Source organism: Anomaloglossus baeobatrachus, chromosome 1 (genome assembly GCF_048569485.1).
Source record: "Anomaloglossus baeobatrachus isolate aAnoBae1 chromosome 1, aAnoBae1.hap1, whole genome shotgun sequence".
Classification (NCBI taxonomy): Eukaryota; Metazoa; Chordata; class Amphibia; order Anura; family Aromobatidae; genus Anomaloglossus; species Anomaloglossus baeobatrachus.
The window spans coordinates 750,162,689-750,188,178 of record NC_134353.1 but is presented as its reverse complement, the minus strand read 5'-3'; the positions used below and the strand labels follow the sequence as shown (position 1 = coordinate 750,188,178).

The following is a 25,490-nucleotide window of genomic DNA, read 5'->3' as shown; positions in this document are numbered from 1 at the left end:
GGCGGGTGCCCATGCCAATTTCTTTCTAAGTGCGGGTAAAGCAGACAGCTAAGGGCTGCAATCCCCAGCAGTCTGCTTTACTGTGGCTTGTTATAAAAAATAAAGGGGATCCCATAACTTAATAAAACGGCCACCGCACCAGGGTAATCTGATGAGCCGGGTAAAGCACCAGAAATGGTGCATCTTTTATGGATGTGCCACTTCTGGGGTGGCTGCAGGCTATTACTTTCAGGCTAGGAGGGGCCGATAAGCAGTGCTCTTCCCACCCTAATAATACCATCAACAAGCTGTCAGCTTTACCATGGCTGGGTATGAAAAATGGGGTGGACCCCACAATTTTATTTATTTATTTTAAATTATGGGATCCCCTCTATTTTTGATAACCAGCCATGGTAATGCAGACTGCTGGGGGTTGCAGCATGTAGTTGCTGCTTTAGGCTACTTTCACACATCCACACATCCGGTTGTAGCAGTGCGGCACAATCCGGCGCTCTGCTGAAAAAACGAAACCGTTTTTTTTTGCCGCCGGTTTCATTTTTTCCAGCATTGATTTGCATTGGCGCCACATTGTGCCGCATGGGCTTGCGTTCCGTCCGGTTTTTGCCCCATGCGGCAGATTTAGCCGATGCGGCCGCCGGTTGGAACGTTCCCTGGCACGTTTTTTGCTCCGGCAAAAAAACGCATCGCGCCGCATCTGGCCGCTGCGGCACATTTTTCAATGCATGCCTATGGACGCCGGATGCGGCGCAATGCGGCAAAAACCGCATCCGGCCGCCGCATGCGGTTTCTTCCACTGCGCATGCTCAGTAGCGGACGGGCCACATGTAAAAACTTATGCAAAGGATGCGGTGTTTTCGCCGCATCCGTTGCATAGGTTTCACAGCCGGATTGAGCCGCAGTGCTCAAACCGGATGTGTGAAAGTAGCCTTACTCGCGCTGATTATCAAACATAAGGCAGAAGCCCACATCAATTCTTTTTCTTTATTTGGATGACAAAACCGAACAGGAACTGTTCGGGGTTCAGCATTGGACACAGGATATTTGGTATGAACCCCAAACTTTACAGTTCTAGTTCTCTCACCCAAAGTACCTAGGGGTTTTAGTTTTATTGTGGGTTGTTTTTTTTGTTTTTTTTTGTTGGGGGGTAAAACTGCTGAGAGAGCCCTTAAAGGGAACCTGTCATCAGAAATTTTGCACTAAACCTAAAAGATTCCCCCTCTGCAGCTCCTGGGCTGCATTCTAGCAATGTTCCTGTTTATGTGCCCCCTTTCTGACCAAAATAAAGACTTTGTAAAGTGGTACCTTTTTGTATTCAGATCTTGATAATGGTACACGGGGCGGGCTCTCTGGTGTCCGTTAGTCTGCCTCCCTGTTGCTTTAGGCCGTCCCCCATCGCGCAATTTCAAAGAGGTGACGTGAGGTAAGCTGGCCAGCGCTTGCGCAGAACGGTGGATGCGGTGGTGAAAGCGCGAGCACGAGATTATGGGCGGGTGCTTGCTGATGAAAATCACAGCGCCGCCCATAATCTCGCACATGCGCCGTGCCACTCTCGCGGGACTGTGCAATGTGCACAGTGTGACCGCTGGTGACGTGTTGCGCATGCGCGAGATTATGGACGGCGCTGTGATTTTCATCAGCAAGTACCCGCCCATAATCTCGTGCTCGCGCTTTCACCGCCGCCTCCACTGCCGCCTCCACTGTTCTGCGCAAGCGCTGGCCAGCTTACCTCACGTCACCTCTTTGAAATTGCGCGATGGGGGACGGCCTAAAGCGACAGGGAGGCACACTAACTGACACCAGAGAACCCACCCCCGTGTACCATTATCAAGATCTGAATACAAAAAGGTACCACTTAACAAAGTCTTTATTTTGGTCAGAAAGGGGGCACAAGAACAACAGGAACCTTGCTAGAATGCAGCCCAGGAGCTGCAGAGCGGGAATCTTTAAGGTTTAGTGCAAAATTTCTGATGACTGGTTCCCTTTAACCAGGTTAGCAATGTATACGAATACAATGGCATACCCTAATGATGGGTGTAGGAAAACTTCAGCAGTTCATGCTGTTACTGAAACTATATTTATACAAAGATCAATGCTGATATTACCACTATATGGTGACTGTCGAGTGGAAGAAAAGAACATGTATAGGAGAATTCAGTAGATATGAGGTGAAATACAGCTGACTGTTTTTCTGATGGAGTTGTTCACTTTTCCATCTTGCTTAGACTGACATGACAACTTCTCCAGTCACGACTTGTCTCATATTTCCACCGCCCCCATCTATTCCCAACCTGTGCAAACTCCTCATCCTGCTGATTCCCTAAGGCTGGGGCCACACGGGGCACTAGTACGATGCTCGCATGACACTCGGCTCGCGCTGGCAGCACAGCAGGAGCCGAGTGTCATGCAAGCATCCCTGCGGTCCGATTGTGTGAGCGGACCTTAGCCGCAGGGGGCGGGCTGGCTCTGAGGAGGGGCGGGACAGTGCTGCGGAGGGGCGCGCCGGCACAGGAGGGGAGGGAGGGATTTCTCTCCCTCTCTCCTCTGTAGCCGGCTATTGCCATTCTCGCTTTGCACGCGCGGTACACCAGTGTACCGCGATTTTTCTCTCGCCCCATACACTTGCAAGAGAAAAGAGTCTCGCATTACAGTCGCAGCATACTGCAATTGTTTTCTCGGTCCAATTAGGGCTGAGAAAATAATCCCTCATGTGCGCTGACACACAGGCTAGAATTGGTCCGAGTGGAATGCGATGTTTTATCGCAGTCCACTCGCACCGATTTTCTCGCCGTTTGGCTTAGGCCTAATACTGAGTTGCTTCTGGCGTATGTGTCCGTATTACTCACCTGTTAAGTGGTACAAAAGGAGGGCTCCTTTTATCTCCCCGTATAATAATGCCTACCACTGTGTGTGTTACAACTGAAAGCTCCAACTTTGCGCCCTCCTAGATGGTAAAACTTATCCCTAGAATATCTTAATGCCCTGTGCTTGTGCCCTAGGAAACAATGCACACGCAGTGGCCCTATAACAATACATGGTATTGTGGGGCCCACAGCGCCCCTGTATGCGCTATTGTGGGGCCCACAGCGCCCCTGTATGCGCTATTGTGGGGCCCACAGCGCCCCTGTATGCGCTATTGTGGGGCCCACAGCGCCCCTGTATGCGCTATTGTGGGGCCCACAGCGCCCCTGTATGCGCTATTGTGGGGCCCACAGCGCCCCTGTATGCGCTATTGTGGGGCCCACAGCGCCCCTGTATGCGCTATTGTGGGGCCCACAGCGCCCCTGTATGCGCTATTGTGGGGCCCACAGCGCCCCTGTATGCGCTATTGTGGGGCCCACAGCGCCCCTGTATGCGCTATTGTGGGGCCCACAGCGCCCCTGTATGCGCTATTGTGGGGCCCACAGCGCCCCTGTATGCGCTATTGTGGGGCCCACAGCGCCCCTGTATGCGCTATTGTGGGGCCCACAGCGCCCCCTGTATGCGCTATTGTGGGGCCCACAGCGCCCCCTGTATGCGCTATTGTGGGGCCCACAGCGCCCCCTGTATGCGCTATTGTGGGGCCCCCTGTATGCACTATTGTGGGGCCCCCTGTATGCGCTATTGTGGGGCCCCCTGTATGCGCTATTGTGGGGCCCCCTGTATGCGCTATTGTGGGGCCCCCTGTATGCGCTATTGTGGGGGCCCCCTGTATGCGCTATTGTGGGGCCCACAGCGCCCCTATACGCCGTATGTTGGTTCCCCCTTATTGGGCCCTACACATAATGGCCCTAACACAGTATTTGAACTAAAAAAAAAAATCCTTACATATTCAGGAGTTCAGCAAGAGACAGAGTAAGGTCCCAGGCAGACCGGCGGGGTGATGTCATAGCGATGGGGTGCTGACATCCAGTTCGTGTTGTGTTGAGATGATATCAGGTCACTCTGCGCAGGACCTGACATGTTGCCGGCCTAATGCGATCTGCGGCCTACAAAACTGGAGTGGTAATACAGGGATACAACTTCTCCCTGCTCTGTGGCAGAATTTAACTATCGGTATGCTGAGCACAGCCATATAGTGAAGGGTGGTTGTCGCTCCAAGTCAGGTGCCCGGGGACCTCTCTGCCCCCAAGTAGCTACATTACTGCATCAAGAGGAGAATACTCCTTCATGGCCCTGCTCCCATCTTGTATCACATTGTTGGGGTTAATCTGTTAGAACATGTAGACTGTACTGTATATCCCCACTGCTTCTACAATGCTAGTTGTACACATTATCTTACTGTGTGCATAACACAATTATATTTTATTTTTCCCTTCCCTTATTCCCACGTCTCTCAATGTGTCAATGTAACCCTAAGGGAATGTTAAACTCACGTTGCTTGTTATAGTGATCCCGGCTGCTATTATGAAATTGTTTCAATACATGATGCAAAATGTGGCTCAATAAAGGTGTGACACAACCGCAACGATTAATTGATGTTGCCTTGTAGTCCAGTTAACATACAGTGGATATAAAGTCTGCAAGGCTTTTGTTATGTAAAAAATCCTACCAAGAAGAATCCGTGCAAAAATTTTTGGCCTTTAAAGAGAAACTGTCATATGGAAACATGCTGTTAACCTGCAGATCTTGAGTTAATCTGCTTGTTAATAGCGTTCTGAACCTGCCTGGCACCTTCACAACCCCACTGCCGGGAAGAAATGAACTTTATTTCTCACGACAGCGTTCCAGTTTCAGCCATGTGGGTGGCACCGGCACGGATCCAATCACTGCTCTGTGTATGGAGAGTGACAACTGCAACCGCCCCCCCCCCCCCCCATCTCCACCCCCTCACCCCCCCCTAACCCCCACCAACCCACCCCCCTCCCCCCCCCCCCCCCGGTATCCTCTACTGCAGAGCTTTTTTTTTTCTTTGTAAGAAAAGACATCCGTCTTGCCTCCGTACACTACAGGTCAGAAATATGAAGAACATTGGAGATTTGTGACACATGATGTTCGCAGTCAATACTTGACAGAATTTCCTGCAGCTCCTTTATTTTAGTTATTTTTATTTCCGTTCTCAAAATGATGTGTTTTTCTAAATGGATTTCTTCAGATTCAGATTATGGGTGACAAATGAGGAAAAAATTCTAAAATTAGTCTTCTTAATCTGCGTATATGGGTGTGTGTATATAGAATATTTATTTTGAACCTGGCAGTTTAACAAGAGTGTATAGACTTTTTATATCCATTGTATGTGCTTAGAAAATAAACCATTGATGTTACGAAGCAATATCCCGACATGTTTCGCCCCGACATGTTTCGCCCCGACATGTTTCGCCCCGACATGTTTCGCCCCGACATGTTTCGCCCCGACATGTTTCGCCCCGACATGTTTCGCCCCGACATGTTTCGCCCCGACATGTTTCGCCCCGACATGTTTCAAAAGGGCCCTAATTGGAGTTTGTCAGTGATTATTATATATATATATTTTTTTTTTTAAACCAGTTTATCGGTTGCGGAACAGCAATAAAAATACCCGTCTTGTAGATCTGCTGTGCCATTTCTGAGAAATAAAGATTGGTAGCTTGATCCAAATTAGAATAAGTGCATAGCCGATTCCGTCAATAAGCTTTTGTAATTTATGGAATTACAGTAAAGTGTTATCCTTATCACTCAGTTTTCATATATATTGTCTTAAACTAGCCTAAAGCGGACTTTACACGCTACGAGATCGCTACAGCGATCTCGTTGGGGTCACGGATTTTGTGACGCACATCCGGCCACTGTAGCGATCTCGTTGTGTGTGACTCCTAGGAGCGATTTTGGATCGTTGCAAAAACGTCCAAAATCGCTTCTCGTTGACATGGGGGTCCATTCTCAAATATCGCTGCTGTCGCGTGGGCGAAGTTGATCCTCGTCCCTGCGGCAGCACACATCGCTACGTGTGACGCCGCAGGAACGAGGAACCTCTCCTTTCCTGCCACACGCCAGCAATGAGGAAGGAAGGAGGTGGGCGTGATGTTCGTCCCGCTCATCTCCGCCCCTCCGCTTTGATTGGCCGGCCGCTTAGTGACGTTGCTGTGCTGCCGAACGTCCCTCCCCCTTGAGCTGTCACTGAGGTTACCCGCGGCCACCGCTGGATCCAGTGACAGCGGGTAACCTCAGTGACAGCAGCTGATCGCGCGGCTGTCTTCATTTGCTGTGTGGAGGTGACCGGAGCGGCTGTGTCTGCTGCATCTCCGGTGACCTCCATGCAGCAGCGCTGGATGCGACACTGGATCATCCTGGATTACGCCGGACAAGGAGGGCTTTTTGGGGCTGATTAAAGTGGTGAACCAGGGTATATGTTTGTGTTTTTATTTCTAATAAAGGATTTTTTCGGGTGTGTGTTTATTTACTGTAATTTACAGATTAATCATGGAGGGTGTCTCATAGACGCCTGACATGATTAATCTAGGACTTATTGGCAGCTATGGGCTGCCAATAACTCCTTATTACCCCGATTTGCCAACGCACCAGGGCAAATCGGGAAGAGCCGGGTACAGTCCCAGAACTGTCGCATCTAATGTATGCGGCAATTCTGGGTGGCTGTTGGCTGATATTGTTAGGCTGGGGGGCTCCCCATAACGTGGAGCTCCCCATCCTGAGAATACCAGCCTTCAGCCGTATGGCTTTATCTGGCTGGTTTTAAAATTGGGGGGAACCGCACGCCGTTTTTTTAAATTATTTAATTATTTATTTCACTACACAGTATAGACCCGCCCACCGGCTGCTGTGCAGTGTGACACCTGTCACTCAGAGTGGGGGCGTGTCTCACTGTAACCAATCATAGGCGCCGGTGGGCGGGGAAAGCAGGGAATACGAGATTGTTTAATGGGCGGCCGGCTTTTTCAAAACAGTAAAAGCCGCCGGAGCAGTGTGAACGCCGTGCAGCGCCGGGGATCGGTGAGTATATGAGAGAGGGGGATAGACTGACATGGACAGAGTGAGGGACAGAGATAGTGACCGACTGACAGAGATTAGTGACTGACAGACATTGTGAGGCGCTTCAGAACGCAGCTTTTCAGCTGCTCTGTGAAGCAGACCTTTTTTAAGCTGCGGTGCAGAGCGCACACCTGCGCACATAGCCTCAGACACCAAAATCGTATGAGGGATGTCACACGTTACAATTGACTAGGTTCGTGCAACAAAACGCTCAATTCTAGAGAATGATACGATGTGTTTGCGATCAACGGTTTTGCGTTCAATCCTGATCGCAAGTAGATGTCACACGCAGATACCTCACAAACGATGCTGGATGTGCGTCACTTACAACTTGACCCCAACGACAGATTGTGAGATATATTGAAGCGTGTGTAGCGGGCTTAAGGCTATGTGCCCACGTTGTGTTGTGTTCCTGCAGAAATTTCTGCAGCGATTTGAACAGCACATGTGCGCTTCAAATCGCTGCAGAAACACTGCATAATGAATGCAGTGAAAAGCCCCCACCATAGACAGAGCGGGACCTGCATCCAAAGCGCACGGAATAAGTGACATGTTGCTTTTTTAGAGCGCAGCGATTTGGCAGCATGCAAATCGCTGCGTTCTAAAACGCAATGTGCGCATGGATTATGCACAATCTTCATAGATTGTGCTGGGGACGCAGGACGCATGCAGTTACGCTGCAGTGCAATATGCAGCGTAACTGCATGCAAATACGCAACGTGGGCACAGAGCCTAAGGCCATGTTCACACACTGCGTTTTTTACCTGCGTTTTTGGTTCGTTTTTGCTACCGAAATTTCTTGAGAAATTCTTGTAACCTTTCTGCAGACATTCCCCAGCAAAATCTAATGTAAAAAAATTAGCTGTGCGCACTCTGCGTTTTTTTTCTTAAGAAAATTCTTTCAGTAGATTTTCTTAAGAAAAAGAATGAGCATGTCACTTCTTTTCTGCAGCTAACTGCGTTATTTCACTCCATTGACTGTAATGTAATCATGAAATAGCGCAGGAATAACGCAGGTAGCAAGTGATGTGCGTTATTCGTGCGTTCCTCGGGACATAGTGTACTTCCCTGCCCTGCGTTTTGCAGGGAAGTGATGTCACTAAAACAGGAAGAGGAGGAGGAAGAAGAGAAAAAAAAAAGCGTGTGCTCTGCTGTATTTTTACCTTCCCGCCGGGTAAACACACAGCGGCGGCCCGGTATTCTCAGGCTGGGGAGAGCGAGGGACAGGGTTAATGCCCCCTCCCCCTCCCGCAGCCGAGAATATCAGCCGCAGCTGCCCCGGGACTGTCGCATCCATTATGCGACAGTCCCGGAGTGTCCCCGGCTCTTCCAGATGCCGTGATGCGGGGGCAATCCAGGTAATATGGAGTTAACGGCAGCCAGTAGCTGCCGCTAAGTCCAAGATTAGTGATGGCAGCGTCTATGACACGCAGTCACTAATCTGAAAGTGAAAGTAAAGAAACACTCACACACCGAAAAATCCTTTATTTTGAATAAAAGACAAAAAGCCCCTCTTTCTCCAGTGTATTAAACCCCCCAAAACACACAGCTCCGACGTAATCCACAGCGATGTCCCGCGGCGCTTCCAGCCCTGCTCCAGCCACGTGTGACAGTTCTCCACGGCCTCGGTCAGGGAGCAAGTGCTGAATGCAGCTCCTGAGCGAGGCTGCGGGTAACTACAGGGCATTTCTCACGGCCGGTAATGTGAACACATTACTGGCCGCGAGAAGTGCAGTGTGTGTGGGGGAAACATCATAAATAAAGCTGGAATATCTATCTATCTATCTATCTATACCCCTAAATATCTATCTATCTATTAGGCTGCTTTCACACATCCGGTTTGAGCCGTGCGGCTCAATCCGGCTGTGACACCTATGCAACGGATGCGGTGAAAACACCGCATCCTTTGCATAAGTTTTTTACATGCGGCCCGTCCGGTTTTTGCCGCTTGCGGCATGCTCCTGAGCATGCGCAGTGGCGAAAACCGCATGCGGCGGCCGGATGCGGTTTTTGCCGCATCGCGCCGCATCCGGCATCCATAGGGATGCATTGAGAAAAGCGCTGCTTCGGCCGGATGCGGCGCGATGCGGTTTTTTTTTGCCGCACAAAAAACGTGCCAGGCAACGTTCCATCCGGCCGCCGCATCGGCTAAATCTGCCGCATGCGGCAAAAACTAGACTGAACGCAAGGCCATGCGGCACTAATTAAAGTCTATGCAGGAAAAACGCAACCGACAGCAAAAAAAAAACGGTTGCGTTTTTCCTGCAAAGTGCCGGATTGTGCCGCATGGCAAAAACCGGAGGTGTGAAAGCAGCCTTTATCTATCTATCTATCTATCTATCTATTTATCTATCTATCTATCTATTTATCTATCTATATTATCTATCTATCTATATTATCTATCTATCTATATTATCTATCTATCTATATTATCTATCTATCTATATTATCTATCTATCTATATTATCTATCTATCTATATTATCTATCTATCTATATTATCTATCTATCTATATTATCTATCTATCTATATTATCTATCTTTCTATATTATCTATCTTTCTATATTATCTATCTTTCTATATTATCTATCTTTCTATATTATCTATCTTTCTATATTATCTGTCTATTATCTTTATCTATCTATCATATATTTATCTCTGTATTATCTATTTTTTTTTATTTTTTTTTTTTCATTTTCAATGTGCTTTATTGCTGTAAAGGCATTAAAAAACGCAGGGACCAACATGAAAAAAACCGCACCAAAACGCACCTGCGTTATTGGTGCGTTTTTTTAACGCAGGCGCGCTAATCCTTCACTCAAGAAATTTCTTAAGAAAAATAATTTTTCTAGTGTGAACATAGCCTAAGAGTGGTGATGTTCATATGAAGCGGGTTATCAAACACTCGGGCATTGTGTGATGTTTGTGTGTGCAGATACCATGCTCTCCTTACAAACCAGTGACCTTTTTTGGCTGAACCTAATAGCTGCCTCTTGGACTTTGTATATATTTTTTTTTTTTTGACAGTTGTCTTTGATTCTAGTTTTAACTAGGTTTTTACAGTTGTGTGTAAGGCCTAGTGAAAAACAGGTATTTGTGTATATTTTTAGCTGTGATGCTTGCCATGCACATTACATTAAATATGTAAAGCCAACCATGGCGATCAAACCTGTCAGCTAAAAAACCCCCAAATATTTACATGCAGCCATCGTGGTCATCTACAGGTAAATTTAATGTTTTAAATGGGTGCAGCATTCTAATAGTAAGTGTGGTTACAGGAAGAAAATGCAGTCTTATTCTCCCTGCAGCTGCTCGCTTCCAGTCATTGTGATGCAGGGAGCAATTAATCACTACACCTATTCTAGTCACGCCCAGCACGTTTTGATTGACATACTGCTCTATATCTGGTGTGCAGGGCAGAATGTTGGTCTAGGAGGGATGAGCATAATTACAGCATGCTTACTGTGTAGTGAGCAGTGACTGTAATAGCCCTGTACACCATACCATAACGATGACTGGGAGCGTAAAGGTCCAGTCACACTAAGCAACTTACCAGCGATCCCAACAACGATAGGGATCGCTGGTAAGTTGCTAGGAGGTTGCTGGTGAGATGTCACACTGCGACGCTCCAGCGATCCCACCAGCAACCTGACCTGGCAGGGATCGCTGGAGCGTGGCTACACGAGTTGCTGGTGAGCTCACCAGCAACCAGTGACCAGCCCCCGTCTCCTAGTTACAGCACACATCAGGTTAATTAACCCGATGTGTGCTGCAGCTAAATGTGCACAGAGCAGGGAGCAGCGCACACTGAGCGCTGGCTCCTTGCTCTCCTAGTTACAGCACACATCGGGTTAATTGCCTGATGTGTGCTGCAGCTAAATGTGCACAGAGCAGGGAGCAGCGCACACTGCTTAGTGCTGGCTCCTTGCTCTCCTAGTTACAGCACACATCGGGTTAATTGCCTGATGTGTGCTGCAGCTACATGTGCACAGAGCAGGAGCCGGCAGCACAGGCAGTGAGAGCGGAGGAGGCTGGTATCAAAGGTAAATATCGGGTAACCAAGGACAGGGCTTCTTGGTTACCCGATGTTTACATTAGTTACCAGCCTCAGCAGAAGCCGGCTCCCTGCTCACTGCACATTAGTTGTTGCTGTCTCGCTGTCACACACAGCGATCTGTGCTTCACAGCGGGACAGCAACAACTAAAAAATGGCCCAGGACATTCAGCAACAACCAACGACCTCACAGCAGGGGCCAGGTTGTTGCTGGATGTCACACACAGCAACATCGCTAGCAACGTCACAAAAGTTGTTCGTTACCAGCGATGTTGCTAGCGATGTTGCTTAGTGTGACGGGGCCTTAAGGCTTGTAAAATAGCACTTACCTGTGTATTAACAATATGGTTACAGGTGAATACTGTTTGTTTTGTTGGGCCCCATAACAGATTTAGGTTTAGATGCTGATGAGTAAAATGAATGAATTTCTTCTGTAAGCATGAACTTGTTTGTCTTCTCGTCCCAATTCAATACACACACACACACTTCCCCTCGCAAGTAAAAAATTATATCCTTGTACAATTGCAACAATCCTGCCAGATTTAATTTAAAAAAAAGCGGGAGGTCCCCTGAAACGCCACCGCAGTTATATGCTTCTATTCATCAGTCAGGAACTCTGCTGCTCGGTCTACTCCTCTACAGCACTGATATGCGCATGGAAGACCTGGATTGCAGTTTGATGTTTATCATAGATTGGTTATTATAAGGTTAGAAAATTATTCAGTAATTAATGTACACTGATCAAATATAAAATATGGAAAAAGATGTGATGTACAGTCTTTATGAATTTTAGATTTATACTTTTGGCAGGAGACAATAATTCCAGCAATGCTGGAGCTGGTTTCTAAAAGAGCTTTCTGTGAACTTAAACATTTGAGTAACAGAAACATGAATAAAAATTAACAAACCATCGCTCACATTATAAATCCTCCCCAGCCAATGTTCTGGTCTCCTGGAGCCCACAGTACAGACAATGCAGAAGTTCCTGTGCCTAGTTGTAGACTCCTGCCATGTTGGGAGCCTGCTCTCTATTTGCTCTGACTGACACTAGCCAAAGCTCTCAGCTACTATTAATACTCAGAGGATGCGCCACATAGTGCCAAAATATTCGGTTTTGCACAATTCAGAGTATATTGGGCTGTGCACAGTAACTGGCAAGGAGGCCGCCAATCAGTGACTGGAGGGTGGAGTGAGCCGTCAGATTCCTGTTATACCAGCGCACTCCTCACTATTCTTTACAAACTATAGTATTTAAAGTGAACCTGTCAGGTGCAATATGCTCCCAGAAGCATGAGCAGTTCTGGGTGCATATTGATAATCCCTGCCTAACCGTCCCTGTATACACTAGCATAGATAAAGAGCTCAGTAGAAAGTATTTGTAAAGATTCTTTATAATAAGCTAATGAGCGTGTGGACTAAGTCACAAGAGTGTTATATCCCCTTACTAGTCTGCCCTCTTAGCATGTTAGTACGCTCACAGGGGGCGTGCTAACATGCTATTCAATGCAGCATCACCGGTGGTGATGTGCATACCTGTGAACGCTGAGCTAAATGCCGGGCACTTCCGGTCATGCGCACTAGACCTGTCTGAAGCTGGGACGCGTACAACTGGCTTCATACTGCGCATAACTGGAAGTGCAGCTTCAGCGTTCACCGCGGACACAGGTACGCGCAGCACCGCTGGTAACTATGCGTTGAATAGTATATTAGCATACCCTGTGGGCATACTAACATGCTAGCAGGGCGGACTAGTTGGGGGAAATAACTCCCTCACGACTAGTCCCTGGCCTCATTAGCATATTATAAAGAATCTTTAGAAATACTTTTTCTAAAGATCTCTTTATCTATGCTATTGTATACAGGGGACAGTAAAGGCCCCGTCACACTAAGCAACATCGCTAGCAACATCGCTGCTAACGAACAACTTTTGTGACGTAACAGCGATGTTGCTGTGTGTGACATCCAGCAACAACCTGGCACCTGCTGTGAGGTCGTTGGTTGTTGCTGAATGTCCTGGGCCATTTTTTAGTTGTTGCTCTCCCGCTGTGAAGCACACATCGCTGTGTGTGACAGCGACAGAGCAACAACTGAATGTGCAGGCAGCAGGAGCCGGCTTCTGCGGACGCTGGTAACCACGGTAAACAGCGGGTAACCAAGAAGCCCTGTCCTTGGTTACCCGATATTTACCTTCGTTACCAGCCTCCACCTCTCTCACTGTCAGTGGCGGCTCCTGCTCTGTGCACATGTAGCTGCAGCACACATCGGGTAATTAACCCAATGTGTGCTGTAACTAGGAGAGCAGGGAGCCAGCACTAAGCGGTGTGCGCTGCTCTCTGCACGTGTAGCTGCATGCACTGGTAACCAAGGTAAATATCGGGTTGGTTACCCGATATTTACCTTAGTTACCAAGCGCAGCATCGCTTCAGTGCTGGGGGCTGGTCACTGGTTGCTGGTGACCGCTCACCAGCAACTCGTGTAGCGATGCTCCAGCGATCCCTGCCAGGTCAGGTTGCTGGTGGGATCGCTGGAGCGTCTGACTGTGTGACCTCTCACCAGCAACCTCCTAGCAACTTACCAGCGATCCCTATCAGGTTGTATCGTTGTTGGGATCGCTGGTAAGTTGTTTAGTGTGACGGTACCTTTAGGCAGGGATTAGCAATATGCACCCAGAACTGCTCAAGATTCTGGGTGCATATTGCACCTGACAGGTTACCTATAAATTACCACGAGCATTGTCTGTCACTCCTTTTATGCTGCTCTCAGACAGGTTTGTATAACCAGGCTGGTAGTAAAACAGGTTTTCTTTAAATTGGAGCATTTTCTGTAGAATGTGTAAACCAGTTTATTGGCAAGAGTAGATCAAGTGCTGATTAGGTGAGACTAGATCCTGGAGTTTAGAGATGAAGAGCAGATTACAGACTAGTTTTTTGTGCTCTCGGTACGAATGCTGAAAGTGAACAGAAAAATGTGCAAAAGGGATGGGGGGTGGATACTATTTGGGGACTGGATGATAACTACTTCTGGATGGCCAGGTAGATCTGTAATAGGTGTCGGCACAAAAGGACTGAGAGCTCTAAAAAGTATAAAAAAAAATAAATTGAGTTTTTATAGTGTGGAGATCAGAGAGGTGAAAGAGGCTTTCTTTGGCATGGTGAAGTGGCAGGAACCTGAAATTGAGGAAACTTATATTACTATATCTAATTTTCTTACATGCATTTAGCACACACTGTGTAACACTGAAGTAAATTCGAACTTGCCCCCCTGTTATTTGATTGTCAGCTTTGGCTTATAGAGACAGAAAAGGGCAGGGATAGATAGAAGACAAGAGACGGGAAGGGGCATTTAAATGTTTGGCCCCGCCATGATGCACCGAGCGCCTGTACTTTGTCAGCACAGAATGACTGTCCTAACGGAGTCCCTTTACCTTCATCAATAATAAGGCATTTCCACAAGATGGGAAAAATAAGCCCGGCAGCATAGAGGTCAGGAAAACAGGCAAAGTGAGCGGTAGATGAGGGCCACACTCAAGGAGAATGGTGAAAAGTCCGAGAGTGGGGACCTCTGCAAAGGCTCTGCGAGTGAGGACGTGGCCTGGAAAGTGTATCGTGGGGGGTGAAGTAGGTCTCCTCTTCCATCCTCCCAGTTATCAGGTATGAATGATTGGACCACCATGAGATAGAGCTGCCGGGTAAGCGGTGTCGGATTGTTGAAACTATTAAAGTATTAATAGCAGAAGATATGCATTTTAATTGGGAAAGAGGCTTCAAGATAATAAAACAAAGCATTAGGCCTGTTGAAAACAAACACAATGGGAAATGTTGGCCTGGATCATACCCACCAGATCAATAGGAAATGTAAACATTTGCCAGACTGCAGGGTTTTCTTTGTGCCTCTGATTTTTTTTTTTTTTTTTAATTCAAATATTCGAAGTATCATGCTATTAAAGGGGTTGTTCCGGCTTCCGATATCTATGTGATCTTAGGATAGGTCATCAATAGCAGATCGGTGGGTTCTGACATCTGGCAGCCACCACTGATCAATTTACGTGCAGCGGCCACTGGAGCTGCAATCGGCTGAACAGAGCCGGACTGTTCCCTCAGCTCTTATTCAATTCAAGAGATACAAACAGCGGAGGGTGGGAAGTGTCAGACCCCAAAAGGTGACATCGATCATCTGTTTCATAAACCTGGAGAACTTTGTTAAAGGAGTATTCGCAGGGTGGTCTCACGAGTGGAATGTGAGGACATTTTGCAGCTCTGCTCAGAAGAATTTTCAGTGTCTATTTCTCATATTCAGAGATGAGCTGTGAACTTTTTATCATAGCTACAACTCCTGAAAAGTGGGAATAAGTTTATAAAATGTCCCTTCAGTTGGTCGCCACAAATTGGATTTAGTATGAAATATCGGTTTTGGGATACTTGTAAAATATTAAAAATGTTTCTCTTTTCAGCTCTTCATAAACAATGAGTTTCAAAATGCCGCAAGCAAGAAGACATTCCCTACAATCAACCCTTCCACCGGAGAGGTCATCTGTCATGTAGCAGAGGCTGATAAGGTAATTAATGTGTATTGTTAAAATAGCAGATAATTATTTTTTTTTTCCTAGGAAAAACGAATTAACATTATTGCAAAAGCATTAAATAATTATCCACTTTTAGAACTGAGGCCTTCACTAACTTTTTATTTTTGTTAATTATGTGATCCATTTTTATATCCTGGAGTATCATGGGCACATCATGGAATCCTATCGTTCTTTAGCATCCGATTGTTATCCATTTTCTTCTATTCAGTGATAAACATGGTGTTAACGAATGCTTTCATTGTTAGGCGGCAACGTAGAAATCTTTGAAGGAGCAAATTTCAATATTTTCCCACACCAATCAGTGCTTCACTACCTACCTACCTACCTACATTGGGGGGGTGGGGTTGAACTCCCACCCAGGGGGTGAGGGAGAGAACTTCAACCGGGGGGGAAAGAAATCCAGAACTCCCACCCTCCCCCCAGAAATGCTGTTTTTGGCTATGTGTCCACGTTGCTTTTTACCTGCTTTTTTTGCTGCTTTTTCAACTGCAGCGCTTAATGCCGAAATGGATGTGTTCTGCTTTTCAAGCAAAGTCTATGGGAATTTGGGTTTCTTGTCCGCACTATGCAGTTCAAACTGCAGCCTTTTTGTTGCAGAATTTTGGGCAAAAACTCAGCTTTGCAGGGCAAAACCCAAATGGCAAAAACAATTGACATGTCAATTGTTTTTGCCATTTGCGTTTTGAACTGCAAAGCAGAGTTTTTGCCCAAATTTCTGCCACAAAAAGGCGCAGTTTGAACTGCATAGTGCGGACAAGAAACCCAAATTCCCATAGACTTTGCTTGAAAAGCAGAACACATCCATTTCGGCATTAAGCGCTGCAGTTGAAAAAGCAGCAAAAAAGCAGGTAAAAAGCAACGTGGACACATAGCCTTAGGCTGGCTGTATGTGGGATGAGAGCCGGTTTGCCCATCACTAATTGACTTCACTAATACTCATTACTCAAGTCTCCCCCTTCAGAGCATCTGACCTGATCAATTAAAAAAAACGAGCACTTTAAAGGTTGCTCACGATTAATGCTTACTTGAGCAGAAGTTCATAAGTTCTCAACAGGAAGAGCAACATCAGTCTACAGCTACATGGCAACTTTTCCCACAACAGGTGTCATGCAACCAAAATTCACTTGGTGCTGCAGCTTAATCGCAACACTGTAGAAGTCAATGTAATCGCATTGTGACACCTTCACGATAGACAATCCATCAGTCGTTGGTCCTTATGTCACTCTTCAGCATCAGTTTTGTTGCATTCTTTTCTCCCATACAGGTGGTTTTTCAAGCTTCTCCTTTCAGGCAAACATAAAACTCGGAGAGCACTAGAATTGCATATTAGCACGGTCTGGTTTTGTTTGTTTTACCTCCCGTGGTCTCCGAAAAGTCTCAGACATGAGAACTTGCCCATAGACTATAATGGTAACACATTCTATCCACAAGAATCCTATATAGAATGTTTACAAAAATCATGAGTCTGAATAAGCCCCTATTGGCATAACAACAAGCTTTTCTGGTAATGTGGTGGGGTTTTGTTTTTTTTTCCTGAAGATAGTCAAGGTAATTTGCCCAACCTATTTAGTTAAAGGGAACCGGTCAGCAGGTGATCAAAAGTGATGTCATCACGGTATGTACTTGTGATTACTTCTATATTACAAGTCCCTGTCTGCCTTATCTTGTAATCTATTGGTACATTTATATGCAAATGAGCTTGAAAGTGCGGTGTCTTGGTCTTCACTTGGCTCTCTGGATTCTTACCGGTGATTGACTGGTCATTCTCCTCTGTGACTTGTTACCTTGGATATACAACTCAGCCGAGATGTTGGCCATCTGTACATGCAACGTCCCCAGGAATGGCATCTTCACAAGATTTCAGGTTGGGGAGCAGGTCATAGATACTGACATCTCACTTGGGCTCCATTATTTCTGGGGGCAGAGCATGCACAATGGATATTCAGGGTCTCACAATGTCATTAGGAAGTTACTGCATATGCGCCGCCTTCGGGAATGACTGATTCTGTGCAAAATGTTGGTTGGGGAAGCAAGTAACAGGGAAGAGTAACCAGTTAATCACTGGCATGAGGCACAGTGGAGGAGAGAGAGGGGAGAGAGGCCGGAGAACTGCAAGTGCAGACTAAGCCCCGCACTTGCGAATGGATTTGCATAACAATTCACTAATGGATGACAACACAACAGAGACCCGGATTTGTAATATAAAGGTATGGAGGTAATTATCAATAAAGGTACTTTACTATGATGATGATATTTTAAGATTTAAAAACCTGCTGACCGGTTCCCTTTAAAGGGAACCTGTCACCAGATTTTTCCCATTGCAACTAAAAATACCACCTTCTGCAGCTCCTGGGCTGCATTCTATGAAGGTGCGCCTTGTTTCTGGCCCCCTTTTCAGACCGCCAAAACAACTTTATAAAATATTATTTTTTTCGTATGTAAATTATTTCGGTGGGCCTTATGAGCGAGCTCTATTTCTCCTTCGTTCCCCCCTCCTGCCGCTGTACGCTGTCTTCTATGTTGATTTGAATTCATGACGATGGTCCCGTCATCCTCCACGCTGTGCCGAAGTCTCGCGCATGCGCAGTTATCATAGGCCACTATCGCAGGTATGTGCAGAAACTATCCCTCGCGCGCGACGGGGATGTATTTGCTCAGGCACGAGATTATGGGCGGTGCTGTGCATGACCTCACCAGCGTCATGCTAGTACCCGCCCATAATCTCGTTCCTGCACAAATACATCCTCAGCGCGCATGAGGGATAGTTTCTGCACAGGCCTGCGATAACCGCCTGTGACCTATGATAACTACGCATGCGCGAGACTTTGGCATCAGCGTGGAGGATGACGGGTCCTTCGTCATCAATGCAAATCAAGACGGGACGGCGTACAGTGGCAGGAGGGGGGAACGAAGGAGAAAGAGAGCCCGCCCATAAGGCCCTCCAAAATAATTTACATACAAAAAGGTAATGTTTTATAAAGTTGTTTTGGAGGTTTGAAAAGGGGGCCAGAAACAAGGCACACCCTTCATAGAATGCAGCTCAGGAGCTGCAGAAGGTGGTATTTTTAGTTGCATAGGGAAAAATCTGGTGACAGGTTCCCTTTAAGCATCAATGGCAAAAACTGGAGATTTTGTGAGTATTTGAGTAGATTACACCCATGTAGCAATCTTTGTAAACAGGTAATGTTAGACCAGTTTGAAGCAATGCTTTTAGCAATGGCAGCAGTTCACAGGGTAAGAAAATCAACAGACGAGTTGCATAACTAGGATGCAGTTTGGGTGCGATCCAAGATATAATCGCTCAAATATATGCTTTGTCATGTTCTTGGCTGTATTTTATCCATTTGTAGCAATGTAGAATATTTTAGATTGTTTTTCCTATGGTCTTGAGTTCTTATTCCTTTAAACGCCCTATAAAACAACCCTACATGGATATTATCTAGAAATAGACTGAGAAGTACAAAACTCCTGATTTAAGCAAAGTATTTAACAACTTTGGAAAAGTTTCCATTCTGAAATGAATCTTGCAGAAGCTGGGTTGTCATTCAACAGGTCCAACAAGTATCGTATAATATCATAAGACAAAAAGAAGTCCTCAAGACTTCAATTCCCCATCAGTCCAGTATGGAAGCTCCGGTGGTCACCACCAGTCTTCATGTACAGTCTGACAGTAATACTTCAACTTTGCAACAGCTACTTATTATTTTTTTGTAATTTTGAATATAGTGTTTGAAGTGTTACCTTATTGTGGACAAAACTACATTTCCCTTTCCATGTGTTCTGTTACCATTTCTGTCTTGCGAGATGCTAAATGTTCAGAGGCCTGCCAATGCCTTGACCTTTAAAGGGAACCTGTCATCAGAAATGTAGCTTTAAACCTAAAAGTTTCCCCCTCTGCAGCTTGTGGGCTGCATTCTAGCAAGGTTCCTGTACTTTGTGCCCCCTTTGAAACCAAATTAAACACTTTATAAAGTTGTACCTTTTTGCCTGCAATTCTTGTAAATTATCCATGGGGGTAGGCTCTCTTGCGTCCGTTGCTGTCCCTCCTGCAGATTGACGCCGTCCCCCATTGCTCCATTTCATATCTCAGGACGCCGCCCACTGCGCCCGAGGTCCCGTGCACGCGAGGACCGCTGGTGACGTGGTCACAGGCACGAAATTATGGGCGGCGCTGTGATTGCATCGTAAGTGCCCATCCATAATCTCGTGACCGCTATCTCCCCTCTGCCTCCAGCGTTCTGCGCAAGCGCTGGAAGATGACCCAACATCACCTCCTTCCCATCCTGCCCTGCAGCAGGAAATGGATGGGAGGAGCGGAGCAGCACAGCACAGGTTACAAAAAACCAAAACATTTAGTGCTTTTCACTTTTCAGAAGACAATGTGTGTGTTTGTTTTTACATGGTTTTTTTTACTGTGTACGTCGCTCAGATCCTCTCCGCGTCTCCTCGTATCCTGTGGTGGCCTGCTCCGCTCCTCCCATCTATTTCCTGCTGCAGGGCAGGATGGGAAGGAGGTGACGTCGGGTCATCTTCCAGCGCTTGCACAGAACGCTGGAGGCAGAGGAAAGATCGCGGTCACGAGATTATGGGCGGGCACTTGCGATGCAATCACAGCGCCGCCCATAATCTCGTGCCTGCGACCACGTCACCAGCGGTGCACGGGACCTCGGGCGCAGTGGGCGGCGTCCTGAGATATGAAATGGAGCAATGGGGGACGGCGTCAATCTGCAGGAGGGACAGTAACGGACGCAAGAGAGCCCGCCCCCATGGATAATTTACAAGAATGGCAGACAAAAAGGTACAATTTTATAACGTGTTTAATTTGGTTTCAAAGGGGGCACAAAAAGTACAGGAACCTTGCTAGAATGCAGCCCACGAGCTGCAGAGGGGGAAACTTTTAGGTTTAAAGCTAAATTTCTGATGACCGGTTCCCTTTAACAATAAGCAGCTATATAGCTGATACCTATTGATTGGCTGGGCACTAACGTAACAATTTTGATCCTGTCAAACATGGCTGGGATGATAACATCGCAAATCAGAATTCACATTAAAGGGAATTTGTCACCAGGTTTTGGCCACCTAATCTGAGAGCAGCATAACGTAGGGGCAGAGATCCTGATTCCAGTGATGTGTCACTTAGCAGTAGATTATCATTGGAGGACTACTTGGCAAGCTGCCCGGTAGTCCAGCATATTCATGAGCTCTGTATAACTACGAGATCTGCAGCAGAGAAAACATTAATTCTATCAAAATGACAGCAAACAGCCCAGTAAGTGACACATCACTGGAATCAGGGTTTCTGTCTCTACATTATGCTGCACTCAGATGAGGGAGCAAAAACCTAGTGAGAGAGTCCCTTTAACAAATTATTTAATTCTTAAATGTTTAAATTTAAAATTACTTTCTTTTCATTTTGTCCTTTCGTTTTTAAAAGATCCATATATTTTTTTTATTTTTTTTTTCAGGGCTGTTTTTGGGTTTTTTTCCAGGATGAGTTGCAGTATTGAAACTATCTATTTATTTTCATGAACACAGTGTATATGAGAAGTCTACATATACCTCTTAAAATTCTAGTTTTTGTTATGTAAAAAAAATCATAACGAGATTTTTTTTTTAATGTCCCCTATAATCTGTTTAAATCCATTAAGTAACAAACTTTGTTGTGGTTTACTGCAAAAGAAATTGGTCAGTGAACAGCTTACAATCAAGCAAAGGGATCTCATTATTGAGTATCAGCCAGGTGCAGGGTACAAAAAAGAATTTTCAACACCCCAACCTCCATGAAATCACTAGTCATTTTCTACTTGGTATAGCCCACCTCTTGCAAGGATTGTTCAGTACTGGACCACCCCATATTGAACCATTCTCCTGGACGATTTTCCGTTTTTAGTTTTCATAATTTTTTTTTTTCTTCCTTTTTTCCAAGAGCAATAACTTTTTTAGTTTTCAGTCAGTATAGCAGTATGAGGCTATATTTGCCGCTGTTTACCGGATTAATTTTATATGTTGATGGATCGGATGTTTCTAAACAGTGATACCAAATATGTGCATCTTTTTTGTTTTTATTGGGCAAAAGGGAGGGGATTTGAACTTTTTTTTGGTAACAATTTTTTAAATAAATTTTGAAAAACGTTTTATTGTATTTACTAGAACCCAAGGGAACTTGAAGCTGCGGATATCGGATCACTTTTCAATGTATCGGCCGCATAAATGCTCTGTACAACAGAAATCCTCATCTCCTATGAACACCGACTCACAGCATTCACAGGAAGTTAGTCATGACCGAGACATGGGTCATCAGATGACCCTCGGCTGTCATGACAATCCATTGACGCCCCGCCAATGGGAGCGGAGAATGGCGCGGTCCCCACCTGCACCTGTTAAGTCCTGAGACTGACAGTGGCATTTAACTGGTTAACAGCAACTGGTGAATCTCCAATCAGCCCGCTGCTGCTAGAGGTACATGGCTGATCAGATCAGTCAACGTTCAGGGAAAGATGCAGGCTCTGCATCAACCTTGGACGTAAAGGTCATGAATGGGTTAAAGGATCTGAAGGACTTTCTGGCAAGTATTTGTTTACTGCATGTTACAACAAGTCTCATTCTTGATATGTCTGGGCTGTTGGGTAGGGTGACGTGACGTAAGCCTATTTTTTTTTACATAGAAAAACATCCCCAAACCCAGACATGGAAAAAACAGTTTACACTTTTTGGCATTATGTTTTGTTTTTTGTAAATTTTCTAGATTGATTAAACTATTTTTTATATTTGTATTTTTTTTTTTTCTTTTTAAAAATGTTGTTGTGTTGCTGTGTTAACAAAGTGTGTGTGTGTGTGTGTGTGTATACACATATACAGTAAAAATAACAAAAAACAAGTTCCAGCTCACCACTCCTCTGCATAGAATTCCATTTGGGTCGGTGCACGGTATCAGTGGTTGGCATCCGCAGCTGACAATCATTACAAGGAAAACAAGGAGGGAAACAAATCCAGCACCGTTGTCTTTAAAAATCTTGGAAGTTTATTAGCTCACATTAAAAAAAAAAGTTTAATATATCAACAAAATCTCTCCATATGCCTTTCCACGCCGTACGCGTTTCAGAGAAAAAAAACTCCTTAATCATAGGCAAATACAAAAAATGATTGAAGTGTATAGTGGCTATTGTTGATCTATCACAAATGCCAAGTTCCGTGTTTAGTATAAATATTTGAGCACAAAGATGCAGGAATGCCATTTATTCTATTTATAGTCATCATCTATAACTGTGATAGAAGTTTCATACCCCCCTTTATGTGGAAAAAAACTAGTGGTGCAGCCATTGCAGTGTAATAACACTGGAAGTTCTGATAGCAGATATAGTGCCCTCTCCTCAATCCATTTTTGGACAACATAAAAGCTTGTAATTCCCTTTGTGGGATCACATAATTTGACTGAGTATGCCATGATATACCAGATAATACTGTCAGAAATGTATATTTTGGGGGACTAGTGACAGAATGAATAATAAAAAAGAACTGTGAAGGCATATTCTAATAAGAGAGATTTATCAAAACCGTACAGCCCCAGGTGCTCTTCAAATTTGTCACTTACAATAATACATAGCTTAAATATAATCTATATTTTTCTGTTATTCCGCCAGAAAATGTGTAGATTGAAAACTGGGGGTTACTATTCTACTTGTCAATAGGTTGTCGGCACACGCTCACAGGCACACGCGCACAGGGTCACACACAGACACTGACGCACAGTTAATTTGTCTATACATTTTAAACCATATGACAAAGCAACACTAGAACAGCTGTAATACTTTCCAGCATTATTTTACAGGGATTGCAAGTCTTTTCTAGTGGTTTGCTAAGCTCCTTAGGCAGGTGTTGTGCATCTTTATCGGCACAGTGTGCTTTCAACTTTCATAAATCTCCCCTAATATGTACAGTATAGGACGGTATGATGAAACATGACAATGCAAAACCTCAATATAATGTCAGTGAATGGTGTATGCTGCACTCCACTACAGCATAGCCAACAGTCCCAATGACCTAAAAAAAATGGCCTTCTGTGTGAGTCTATGGTCCATTGTAACAGTGACTTGTAGAATGGATTAATGCAACGGATGTACCCAATTATTGACCTGTCCTTTTTACAGTGTGAGCTTTTAAGCTCACTTTTAATTTTTGAGGGAATTACATGCAGATGTGTCCAATTAGTGGTAATCTGCTTTGTGTCGGTGCCTTCCATCTGGTCTAGGTGCAAAGATCACAACTTCATCTTTTGTGCTAATTTTGTTTTCTATGACTATTTAAAGGTCTCCTAATCCGGGATTAGCCGGACAATGAAGCATTAGAACAGATAATGAAACCTTTCGAAGATGGCATATTCTTAAACTTCATTTTCAGAATTTTATTCGGTGCCGAGTAAGTTGTGTCTTAAAAGTTCTCCATAGTAGGTACAGCAGGAATATAGTGACCTTATTTCTAAATCGCATCATTTATTTTATTTATTTATTTTATTTTTTTTTAAGTTTTTTATTTCCCTAATTCAAATGGCCTAGTGTCTTCATCAGACTTTATCTCATATAATGCTATAGTAACACTTGACCGCTAATGCTTAATAAGCTGAACGGTTTCCTTCTTACCTTCTTTTCCAAGTGATCACATATTCTTCTCACTACAAGTTGGAGTGGAAGCCGGTGCCAAATGCGCCACCAAGTCACGTATTTCAGTGTTGGTCCCAAATTTCCTTCTACACATTTCCCACCCACTATTGCTGTTGGATATGTTTTGCAATGCGTTTTCTAATTTTTCATCTCAGACTTGACCACGTGTATAAAACTTTTGGCATGGGCTGCTGTTGCTCCTGGATCCAGTGCTCGAAATCACAAATGGGGTTATATTACCACCCTTTTGTGACCCTGTTGAACTTTATCCACTATGATTACATCACCAAAGTGATATAAATGCCCTACATCCCCAATCCATGTCACTAAAACTGAACCAGTACACTGGAGGACCCATCTACACGAAGTGTTAACAGATGGCATCATCGTGACAGTGAAATCGACACCTGATTGCTTTCTGTATACACTGTGCATAGGCAGAAAGCTTATCGGGTGTGGGCAGAGATATACAAAATTCATGAATATGGAAGACTACATGAGAGCAGATTTACTAGTCCTCTAATCTTTCTGATAAAATTATTGATTTTTATCAAAACTACAGCTAGCAGCCCAGTAAGTGAAACATTGCTAGAATCGGAGTCTCTGACTCTGGATTCCCATTATTATAACCCTGTCTCCTCCTATACTGTATCTAATCCATATAAAGCTACAGTCACACTTTACACTGTCCGTTAATCATGTGTCACGAAAGCGCTAGGTGTATTCATAAGTGTTCACCAGCCCCCATTTACCTGATGTACTTTTGACATTATGGGAAGGTATGGGCGGTGGATGCCCCTGTATGAAGTGTCTGACAGATACAAGGGTTGACACAGGCATTCTAAAACCTTGGGGGGTGTCATGTGTATTCTTAAATTGACCATTCTCATGTGGTCTCCTGTAGCACGTTGTCTGTCTGCTCTCCTCAGAAGAGCATATTATTATTTTGTAAGCATTACATTCTCAACCCTCTTCATAGAACATCCGCCCCACAACAGCTTATTTCTCCAAAGTAGTATATAATTTCATTGGTTTAAAGATGAATGTTACAATACAACCAGGAAACCCGGTGTGTGTGACCCTGTGCATGATGTCGCCACCTCCCAACTGCCACCGTTTTAAAGGGAACCTGTCACCAGATTTGGTGACTATAAGCTACGGCCACCACCACTGGGCTCTTATATATAGCATTCTAACAAGCTGTATATAAGAGCCCAAGCCGTTTTGTAGAATCTAAAAATGACTTTATAATACT

At 45.1% G+C, this 25,490-nt stretch overlaps 1 protein-coding gene across 1 annotated transcript in view; it reads left to right on the top strand.

Moving 5' to 3' along the window:
* The window catches only part of LOC142251162 (aldehyde dehydrogenase, mitochondrial-like), a 67,876-nt gene that overhangs the window by 11,155 nt on the left and 31,231 nt on the right, over positions 1 to 25,490 (top strand). Inside the window, exon 2 of the mRNA XM_075323702.1 lies at positions 15,447 to 15,551. Within this exon, the coding sequence (XP_075179817.1) occupies positions 15,447 to 15,551 (105 nt within the window). The remainder of the gene's footprint in view (positions 1 to 15,446; positions 15,552 to 25,490) is intronic.